General features: G+C 33.4%; 1 protein-coding gene across 1 annotated transcript in view; it reads right to left on the minus strand.

Moving 5' to 3' along the window:
• Positions 1-11,855, minus strand: part of LOC110031240 (CWF19-like protein 2 homolog) — a 38,910-nt gene extending 27,055 nt beyond the window's left edge. The window contains exons 1-2 of the mRNA XM_020734353.1: positions 11,586-11,855; positions 3,028-3,129 (exon numbers count right to left, since the gene is read on the minus strand). Of these exons, the coding sequence (XP_020590012.1) occupies positions 3,028-3,129; positions 11,586-11,669 (186 nt within the window). The 5' untranslated portion in view covers positions 11,670-11,855. The remainder of the gene's footprint in view (positions 1-3,027; positions 3,130-11,585) is intronic.
• Between the last annotated feature and the right edge of the window lie 210 nt (positions 11,856-12,065).

The following is a 12,065-nucleotide window of genomic DNA, read 5'->3' on the forward strand; positions in this document are numbered from 1 at the left end:
TACCGCGAGCCTTTCTGCCCACCACTCTTCCGAAGCATCAATGGTTCGCTTTATCGGATCCCAACCCAAACCAGTTGAACCACGCTTTAAATCCTTCCAAATTTTCCAATCTTTCTTCAGTTGATCCCATTTATTTTTCATTTGTAGCCTGTCGTACTCCCGTCCCGTGGAGTATTTAAAAGTTTTAATGATATTATGCCAACCTTCTTTATTAAAAAACGTTGTTGGTCTATTGCCCAGTTCAATTTCTTTTATACAAAGGTAGCAAAACAACATTTTGATTTATTTTTCCCAGAGTGCTGGTTTAGCCTTACCAGTCATGTTACTACTACGATGAAGCAAAGAAATGAAACACAACAATATCATATTCAATTAAAAAATTAATTAAAGGAAGCATAAAAATGAAAAAAAGACATAATAAAAATGAAAAAAGGACAATTTAACGTGGTTCGGTCAACATGACCTATATCCACAGCAAAGGAGGCCAACAACTTTATTATAGCATCAAAGAAGAAGAAACAAAGCTTTGATTCATACAGTACTCCCTCCCAGAAGCACAAAAAAATAAGCAACATATAGAAACCAAATGCTGTCATGATGGATCTCATCCCAGGAATCTGGCATAATAGAAGCATCATACATTACTCCCATAATGATTCATACATTACTCCCCCCCACGCACCCCTTCAAAACCGGCAGCATATCCAATAAACAGGTAACCCGAAGCAAAAAAAAATGTTGCGAGGACCACTGCCAGCTTGCTAAGTACTGGAGCAATGCAAAACAAGTAAGGTGTAAAGATAACATAGAAATATTAATATAACAATTGCTTACGGGACCAAGCCAAGTTACCAAGTGCTGTCATGATGGATTACACATGTTTTCTACAACTCAAATATGATTTCCAACCATAGAACCAAATATAATTTCCATCAAACAATGAAATTAGTTTCCAACCGTAAAACCAAATAGTTAAAGAAATACATGACTGCAATTCGGGCAAGGTTAAGAATATTGGAAGGAGGAGTGAATCTATTTATTTCATTCACAGAGTTAAGAGAAATAGTATCAAATTTCCATCAACAGGTAAGATAAATAGCGTGAATATTTTCGAATGGTACTTCCAAATGTTCAACAGGTACTTGCAAATCTTCCACAAACATGTAATGAAACATGGTTCATTTCGGGTAAGAGCAAAAAGAAAAAATTTATGGGTGCTTGCATTAAAAGGTGCTTCCAAATCTTCCTTTAACATGTAATGAAACGGGTGCTTGCAACTCTTCAACCACAAAACAATGTAATTAACCACTGCTGGCGTTCCAAAATTTCAAGCCAAACCAAATTTCGTGTAGTTACAGATCCACAAAAGGAAAGGAGGAAAAAATAAAAATGGTAAAAACAGAAAAGAGATGAGAAAACATAAAGAGCCGCAAAACGACAATCTTCCATTAACAGGTGCTTTCAAACCTTCAACCACCAAAACAATCTAATGAAACACCGCAGACATGCATATATTGGTGTGAAATCTGCAACTTGGATTGGCAATGCCAATTTGATCCCAAATCTAAATGTTCATTTCAGGTAAGAGTAAAATGAAGTAATTTTTTGTGTGCCAAAATATCTAGCTAAAGCAATATTTATGGAGCCGCAAAAACCGCAAAAAGAAAAATGGCAGAAACAGGAATGAGATGAGAAGGAGAAAACGTCAGGAGCCGCAAAACCGCAAAAAATGACAATCTTCCATTAGCGATTGCTTCCATTCCTACAACCACAAAACAATCTAATGAAACACTGCATACATGCTTAGATGGGCGCAAGATCTGCAACTTGGATAGACAATGCCAATTTGATCCCAAATCTAAGGGTTCGATTCGGATAAGAATAAAATGAAGTAATTTTTCGTGTGTCAAAATATCTACCTAAAGCCATATTTCGTTAATAAGCTACAAATCCACCACAGGAAAAGAGGAGAAAAGAAAAATGACAGAAACAGGAAAGAGATGAGAAGTAGAAAACATCAGGAGCCGCAAAATGCACATCATTCCTCAGATCCGCAAATACAAGAAGAAAATGGCTCGTTTTACCTTAGCTCTGTCGATCGAGGGACGACAAAAGAGGAGAAGGAGAAGGGGACGCGAGGGATGCAGTGGGGAATCACCTAGGGTAGACGCGGGGTAAAGGGTAAAAATCTCAGTCGAAAGCGAGAGACGCGGGGTTAATGCCGCTGCATGCTTTCGCTCTGCTTCCGCCGCATAAATGCCCGAAGTCGCGAACCAAATGGATAACTTTCACGAAAAGTTGAGGCAAATGACCGCGCCGCACCTAAAAAGCGCTCCCAAACAGACCCTTAATGTGATGCTTTTGCGTCACCAACACTCACATCAAGTGTTTTCTACAAGTACAAACTTTTAGATTTTCATCATATGACATGGAGGATAGGATAATAAGTTGTAGACGTGCACCTCTAATACTTCTCTACCCTTTTTGGGCCAGTATGCACTTCATCTTTGACTTTTTGGTTGGCCTTACCTTATTTTAACTTCCTATATGTAGGCATATAAAATATTTTATGGTGAAAGTATCTAATATTTCCCACATGACAACAAACTCTATGTTGTCAGGGCTTAAGCAATAGATACCATCCAGACTTCCTACAACTCCTTAAAGAGGCCACATAAGGCCAAAATATGACATGAATATTGGTGCTTATATTTTCATGATTGTCATAACTATTGCAAGAATTTCTAGCTCTACACTTATCTTTTGCATAGAGAAGTAAAAGAGTTTGCTCATCTAACTTACACTGAAGATTGGAGGGTTAAAAATTATCATGTTAATAATAAACTTAAATGTATTCAAATGTGCAAGAAATCAATTTTTTATACATACAACTGTCAAATAAAGAAACTTCTAAATAAAAGCAAACAGATCAAATCAACTCAAAAATAAGCAATAAGTAGATGAATTTCAATGCGATTAAAACTCAAGAAAGGTAACATATCTAACAGGACAAAATGTAATCATTACCTTCTGTTTCCTTTTGAATTCTTCCCATGTTACTGTGTGGGATTTATTCAAGCTAGCCAAACGAGCAGCATGCCACTCTGGTGAATGAAATGTGCCATCAACCTGAGATAGTCCTTGTTAAAAAAACTTCAAGTAAATTATTGGGCGGAAGTGCTGGTTAAATACAATTCACAATAAATAGTAAAGCAAGATTATCAAGGATATTTTAAAAGCTTTTACAAAAGAAGCATGTTGCCCGTAAGCTTGTCTGACTATATATGCACAAAGTCTTATAGAAGAGGCGTGGACCAGCAAGCATGCATGTACAAGATATGAAATGGAAAACGAGCAGTCAATCTAGGCATATGAAAAATCAAATGTCAGTAGAATGCTCGGAATCAGAAGGCAGACATAACGCAAGCATTTCTTCACAAGTTACTAACTAAAACAAAAAAGCAATGGCCCCACTTGTTGCTGAGCTATAACAGCAGGTAATTATAGCACTAAAAAAAAACTAAAAAACAATTTGAAATGTTAAAATCAAAAGTCTTAAAAGCTTTATTGTTAATGCTAAGCGGCTAGTAAAGAGAAGTTTGATCATTTGTCAATGCATATTGAATTTAGCTATGCAAGAAAAAGGTACTACCATAAAGAACAACGTGGAACCTAACGGCAAGGAAAATTGAAAGTTAAGCAGTTTAGCAATAAACTACCATACAAGATGGGAAAGAAAGAACCATTGAAAAATCCTGAGTAATTGTTATTTGGTGTAGAAAACAAAAAAACACATCAGCACTGCGAAAAGATAGCATTTATTATCGTTATTCATCTGATAATGGAGAGGAACAGATAAATAAATCAGCTTATTTCCTATGGACTCTGTCCGTGTTGTTAAAGATGGGTCTGAGGCTCGCCTATGCACGTCAGTGGGCAAGATAATGCAATAAACCTCCAACACTGCCTTGATGGCACCATTACTAAAGCATGCTTATAAGATCCACGAACACTTGTCTCAAAGCCCACGTAGTGAGGCAACGATCTTGCCTTGATTTACGACATGAGTGTTGATAATTTACATGTTAAAGATGAGTTAGTTTTTGATGATAATAACATTGAAAAGGGAAGATATGACTAGACATCTATAGTAGGCGAAACAATCATGCATCATTGGAAACAAGTTCATCAAATGTGGAAGAAAGAACTGAAATCCTAGAGTACCAATATTGAAGGTGAGGATAATCAGTCCAAAAAATATATATGAAAGATAAAGGGATCCAAATTCCTATATAAAGAAGAGAGCTTGGATGATGACAAAAATGATATAACTCATATTGAAGATTAGATGATAGGCTATAAACAATACAAATTTAAGTAGTTATCTGAAAATTTAAAATAATCTATGGAGTAAGATCTTTAAACTTGAAACATAATGCAAGTAAAATTTATTTTTTCTAACAAAATTTAGTATGTAAAAAGAAGTTGAGGAGGCTTTAAAGAAAACCAAGGGTGAAAAGTCTATAGAACCTGATGATATCGCAATTGAAGTATGGAAATATTTAAGAGATTTGGGAGTTTCTTGGCTTACTAAACTCTTTAATATTCTTTGCTGAGATAAAAAAATGCCTGAGGAGTGGAGGAAGAGTATTTTGGTCCCCATTTTTAAGAATAAAGGGGATGCACAAGAGTGTGCAAATTATAGAGGAATTAAGTTGATGTGTCATACTTTAAAATTATGGGAGAGGGAAACTGAAGAACTGAAGATAGGTTAAGACGTATCACAAAGATTTCTCATAATCAATTTTGATTTATGTCGGGCAGATCGACAATGGAAGCTATACACTTAAAGATTTCTCATAATCAATTTTGATTTATGTCGGGCATATCTACACATATGAATTTTATTGATTTAGAAAACGCTTCCAATATAAGTTCTTTGAACAGTTCTAGAGAAGAAAAGTGTTGATATGATTTATATTCAAGTCCTTAAAGAAATGTATACCAGAGTTGTTGAAAAAGAATTGACCAAGTATTTTCCTATTTAAGTTGGATTCCATCAGAAATCGGCTTTAAGCCCATTTCTTTTTGTTTTACTTATGGATGCTCTTACCAACAAATATAGTACCTTGGTGTATGTTTTTTGGTGATGATATCCTTCTCGTGGATAAGACGAGAGAAAAACTCAAAAAAAAAACTTGAATCATGGAGGTCCACATTGGAGTCTAAAGGCCTTCATTTGAGAACTACAACTGAATACATGAAATGTAATTTTAGTAGTAGTAACTTGAATGAATACATGAAATGTAATTTTAGTAGTAGTAACTCGAGTGGTAAGGTTATAACAATGGGTGGTCAATTCATAAAAAGGAGTGAACATTTTAAGTACCTTAGGTCTATTGGATGTTAATAGTAGAATTCAAGTTGGTTAGTTGAAGTGAAGGAATGCTTCGGGCCTTTTGTGTGATAGAAAAGTACCGCTTAGACTGAAAGGAAAATTTTATAAGACGGTGGTTAGACCTGCAATGCTCTATGGCGCTGAATGTTGGCCTTTATAAGAGCGGCATAATACTAAGTTAAGTATTTTCGAGATGAGAATGAATAGGTGGATGAGTGGCTTTACACTTAGAGACAAGATGCAAAATGAATATATCCGTGATGGGGTTGGTGTAGCTCCTATGACGGACAAAATTAGATAAAGTCGTCTTAGATGGTTTGGTCACATTAAACGCCGACCATCTGATGATCCAATTAGGAGAGTAGATGTTTTAGATTCGACTTATGTTAAGAAAGACAGAGGTAGACCTAGGAAGACTTGGGCTTATTGTATAAAAAATGCTCTTAAATTATTAGAACGAAATGAAAATATGACACTAAATAGGATGCAATGGAGAAAAAGGACTCATGTAGATGACCCCACATAGTGGGATTAAGGCTTTGTTGTTGTTGTTGTTGTGTAACATAATTTAATATAATGATTACTATTTTATACTCTAAAAAAGTATTCTAATTCAACTATTCCAGTAAATTTATCAGCGATACAACTATCCCTTTTTAGAGTCTCCTTTTTCTAAGAGAAGCACCAATGTTGGTGCCCAACACCTCAGATATGGAGAATCCATGAAGCGTTGAGCGCACCTAGCACATTTGAAGACATTGGACTACATGCATGCACACACAAATGCTTTAGTCGCCACTGAGTTTACTAAAGTGTAGAGTGGATCCACCCAACCCAATGGAGATTCAAACTTCCAGAATTCAATGGCAAACTCAAGTCACAAGAATTAAGTAGGCCTTACAAATAAAACAAAGGCATACCAAGAACATATAACTTTGACAGTGCAGCATCTGAGAAGGATAAATTTGAAGGACAAAAGGCAACCAAACTGAAATTTATTTCTAATCAACTTGCTGAACTTGCACATATAAAATCAATCAATCACAAACTAAATGTCATTATTTGTGAAAATTATTATTTCATGACCGAGATACTATAGTACGTAAGAGACTTAAAATTTCAAGGCCAATTAACTATTTGAATTTAGACACATGACATCCTTAGGATATAAGAAGAATAATGGATGTGTTCGGGATGCCTTAATATAACAGAAGAAGAATCAATGAGTTTGAGTTTAGAAATGCTTCTTCTACATAAGTTTCAAACATAATAAATATATGCTTCACATTTCTTAAAAGGCTTGGTTAATGGATTAAAAATCTTTTAAATCATTAAATTTGGCATCTAATTGCTTTCTATTTGTAACTATCCAATGCTATTTGCTAGAACATAGTACAATTGCTAGCCCTAAAAAAAACATCCAACTTAAGACATCAATTTTGGCAGCAAAATAGACAATCAAACATGGTATTAATGTTAAAACCATATGAATCCACAACTTAATCAAGAGTGAAATAGATGCCACCAAGATGAACTCATGCACTCTGATCAATTCTCCTACTCCTGAATGTTCAAATCCCCAAGCACAAGAATACACAAGGCATTAACCCTGATGGTAAATATTTTTGCACCTTTCATTTGAGTTTTTTGAACTTTAAAAGTCAAATCCTATCATACTTGATCCTTTAGAAATCATTTATTGGGTTTATCTTCCCATCACATTTAAATTGTGCTTATCACAACACATTGTTATTTCAATATGAGAAAAAAAAGCATCTAATAAAGAATCAATATCATTAAAGCTGAAATTAAAAAGATGCCACACATTTTTCACCGCAGTTGTAATGCAAGGACAAAAAAGGGGGAGGGGGCTACTCAAAATGAGAGTTTAATTGATAAGATATGTATAAATTATAATAATATTCTATGCTCATTTTGCTTTTAACTTGTGACTTAATGATTAAATTCCAATATCATTTGTAAACCTCTACCCCATATTTGCCCAACACTTCTAGTTTTCTATCCAAATGGGGATTAACTCTAGTCACCTTATTTACAAATTTTTTAGTCCATTTTATATTGATTTGGGCTTACATTTTGAATTTGATATATTAAAACCCGCTCAAACATGACTTGATGCGAATTCCAAATAGAATTGTTGATGTGAGCAAAAAGATGTTGAGTCGTACAAAATTGGTAAGTTAAAATTAAAATTTCAAGCATGGCATAGATGCTCATTAAAAAACTTAATTATAAATTGTTCGATCATATGTATTGTTATTTCCTTGCATACACAAATCTCCTTTGCTTCAGAAAGAGTTTCTCTTTTTTTAATTTATTATTGATGTATTTTGCATGGAGAAAAGTTGGTGTCAAGAATCTAAATGTTTGGCAACCTAAAAGTCTTTAGTCACCAATAACCAAGTTGAGCTTTGAAGAAATGATAACGTCAAAATGATGTGAAGCAAAAATTAAGAATAATAGATTGAGAAGTAATTATATTATAAGGACCAACATAAATAAAGTCAAGTGGTTTGGGCATGTACAATAAAGAATAGAATATACACCAACAAGATGGATGAATTTAATATGAAAAAGAAAAAAGAAAAAAGGTTTGATCAAGGATCAAATATAGAAGTTGTGTACTTGGGTAAAATATTCAAAAAAACAAATAAATAAATCAACAACTTATGCAACACTGCTCGATAGAAATGATTTGAAAACAAATGTGTAAATCCAATCACTAATATTTGGGATATGACTGATAACAAAGACTTAATTTTAATCGTGCAATTGCACTGTGGCTATAATTTCTTTGGTCAATTGGTAACCATACCAATCATAGTCAATGTTCCATCATGCATCTCTTTACTAACACCAACAAATCTATAAAAAAAAATCATTTCCTTAACATACCAAATCGATTTTGATGAAATTCAATCATTAGCATCCTCAAGATCAATAAAGAACAACATAAGATCCTTTTCTACTTTCTCCAAATTTCATTAATTGCCTCCATAGTGAATTTTTTTGGCATAAAAAAATCAATTATAATAACTGCATGAATCTTTGCGTTCCATTGCCTTCTTAAATAAGTGCATTATATAGCCCATGAGCTTAATTACTTTATAATTATATGATTTAGAACATCTCTTCTATTCCTTAATATTAATATCAACATAGTTTTTATACAATCACTTGGCATCATCTCTGAGGTGGTTTGGTTGCAAGTAATAAAGGTATAATGTAAAAAAAATGCATGAATTCTGATTGTTTAGGTGTTTAGAATGAAGTAAAACTGATGCAAAATTTTCATGAAGCAATTTGTATACCAAAAAACCTTCTTTTATCATAAATTTTCAAATTCATCCAAATTGGACAAATTCCAAACTTGAAAACACAATCCATCCTTTGGAGCCACACTATCTGTGACCTCGATCTTCCTAATCATGCCTCCATCACACCCCATGTGTCCCACCTTCCCGATCATGTTAAGAAAACCAAACCTAACCTTCTTAATCACGCCAAATCTATTTTTTCTTCATCAGTCCCACAATTGCAACCTTGAACTCCACTTCAACTAATCATTTTTTCCCCATTACTTCGTTGTAGAACTTGTCATCCCGCATCTGTCACCCCCAACCATGAGTCCCTCAGAGTTCCCATTACATATAAGAAAAGGAAGAGAGTGATGCTTTGTGTATTTGAAATCCATCCTAACTACCAAATAATTGTTTACATATATTTGATGGACATCCCATCAAACAAGCTTTCAAAATACTTTTATTCTTTTTTACTTTATATTTCTAAAATAAATGCCTTATTAATGTATATCAATCCCATAATTCTCAAAATCTCAATAAGTCTTTCATGCAGACCTAGATCTTTAACTTTATACATTTTGTTCAACAGAAAGTCTACTTCAACTTTTGGAACAATCTATAATATTAAAGATTTTAAAAATTACCATACCTCACAACCCAAATCTAACTAAAAAAAATCGTATTCTCGAAATTATAGATTCAATTATTATTCGGGTCAAGTTCAACTGAACCTAATTATTATTCATGCTTGAGTTAGGTTGGCCCGGGCAATGATAATTGAGTAATGTTGAACCAAAAAAATTACATGATTCATCTAACAAATGGCTTAGATGGGTCAATTTTAGGCAAGGAGAGTTTGAGTTGAATCAAATTTTTCATCAATGTAATAAACAAATTTAGGTTCAAATCATGTATATTCGGGTCTAACTCAAACCTAGCCTATCAATTCTTCTTGATACCCCGATATAATATATGTCACTATTATGCTCAATATGTTAATTAAAAATATTTCCTCCTTAAATTTTTTTTTATAAGTTTTCATTATAAAAATTTCATAATTTCTTAATGCATTCATTTTAATTAACATCATCTTCACTTTTGTACATCTAACTTAATCAAAGTCAATAGATCTCTTATATTCTATCAAATTATTTTACATATTACCTTTTCCATTTACTTGAATATATTGCCTATTCTATCAAATAAGTTTAATATACGTAGGTCTTGCTTTGCTTACAACACTTTGCAAAACTTCCAACTTCTTTATAAATTATTGTAACCCTCAAAGGAGTTCTTATTTCTCATGTTTTAAAGCAACTTTTTTATTGTCGCTTCACTTATATATTATTTATTTCTAAAAGTTCATAAAACTTCTATGTCAATCTTCCTAATGCAACTAAGCATCTTATCCACATCAAATTTTGTTCAACTATAAAATTTCAATTTAGATATCTTAACAACATATCTTGAAGGTACACCAAATCTCATCTATTAAAATCCACCATCTTATTTAACATAAAAGTGTTTATTTTAATTGCTCTTTATATGCATGCAGCAACATTCACAACAACTATTCTATATTGACATCAAACTTGCTTTTGAATAAAGGTTTGGTACAAAAAAACTACTTTTCTATGCGTAAAAAGTTCTCGAGATTTAGCAGCTTAGGGGCCTATCTGGGATCACTTTAGTTTTTTTTTATTTTACATTCAAAAAATATATTTATTTGACATATTTTTTAATATTTTTGTTCTTTTAAATGAATAAATTAAGTTATTTTTAAAAAATACTCAAAAAAATTTCTAATTGATTAAAGTATTTTTAAAAATAACTATCAGCGCCGACCGGCACCACCACCATTGGCCATGACCATTGCTAATGCCACTATCAACGGCCGTGCTACTATCAATGACATGTCTATTGTTGTGAATACCTCTCCAACAACCACCACCACAACATTAATAAAAAAAAAACATGTTTTTACAATACAAACATATTTTATTTCACATTAAAGCATGAGAAAAAATTAAGAAATAAAATTTAAAAACAAAAGTGTACCCCAAAACGGCACCTTAACTTTTGAAAATAACTTGGCCCTCCATTTATTTTCTAAAGCATGCATTCCTCATTGGAAGATCATATGCTACAATAAAATCAATGAAAATTTATATACATACCACACAATTCCCATGTATTAAAGTATTTAACACAATGTTTGATATTTAAATTTATAGTACTTCGGTGTCATGAACCTATGCATAAAAAGATGCATTAGTCTGCGCATTATGGATGGGATAAACAGATGCATTTTGCTAATGTAAAAGTGATATTTTTTACGTGTTATTAAAGTTTGAGTGTTATGCATATAAATATAAAAGTTTAGTTGTTGGATAAACAAATGCATTGTGTAGTATGTACGTAAATGGCCCTGAAATCAAATATAATCTAGTTAAGGACATTTTTTATTGACATTAGAAGTGTGGCACAATCCTATTTCCCAACAATCCAAGATCCATTAGCAAAATGCATTGGCCTACGCATTATGGATGGGATGGAGCCCAAGTAACGTCACCCCATCGGGTTTACAATTTAGCTCAGACTTGATAAGCTGTTTGCTTTTTTTTTTATTTAAATGAAAAGTAAGCTATAAGCCAGTACAAGCTACTAACCAAAACAACATACTTAAACAACACAGCATAAAACTCGACAAGCTACTGAACTAAATAAACCAAAAATTACTATGTTTATTCTCAACAGCACTAATTATTAAGAACAAAAATAGCAACGCAGGTACATAAGAACAGAACAAGTAAAAACAAGAGCTAATCAATAAAATTAGATCAATGGTTTGAAAAGGTACGAACCATTCCGTCATCCACGTCCTCCGCGCCGACCGGTCCCGAGAGCCTTGCCCTCTGCATAGCTTTGTAGGTCTGGTTCTTTCCCATCTCCGCGCTAGAAAAACTGATAGACAAATTTCAAAGGATCGAAAATGAAGAATCGACTTGGATAATATAAAAGAAGCGTCAGAAGATCGATTGGCGTCAGAGTCAATCCATGCTTAAATAGGGAAGAAGCTCAGCAATGTTCCATCGCGGGTAGACCGATGGCGGAAATCGGGCAGACCTCGGTAATTTTATTACCGGAAATAATTTTACTATTGTAAAAAATTTGGGTACGATAGACGTACGCAGCGCTGCATGCGTTATTAGGGTTATATCGAGGGTATATGGGGGTTACATCCACGGTATAACCCCTTGTAACATCCATGTAACTTGTTGTAACATATCTGTACCCTAAAATAAGTTTTGCGCTTCTGTTATCATATATTAAGAGGTTACACG

The sequence above is a fragment of the Phalaenopsis equestris genome, unplaced genomic scaffold (assembly GCF_001263595.1).
Source record: "Phalaenopsis equestris unplaced genomic scaffold, ASM126359v1 Scaffold000795, whole genome shotgun sequence".
Lineage (NCBI taxonomy): Eukaryota > Viridiplantae > Streptophyta > Magnoliopsida > Asparagales > Orchidaceae > Phalaenopsis > Phalaenopsis equestris.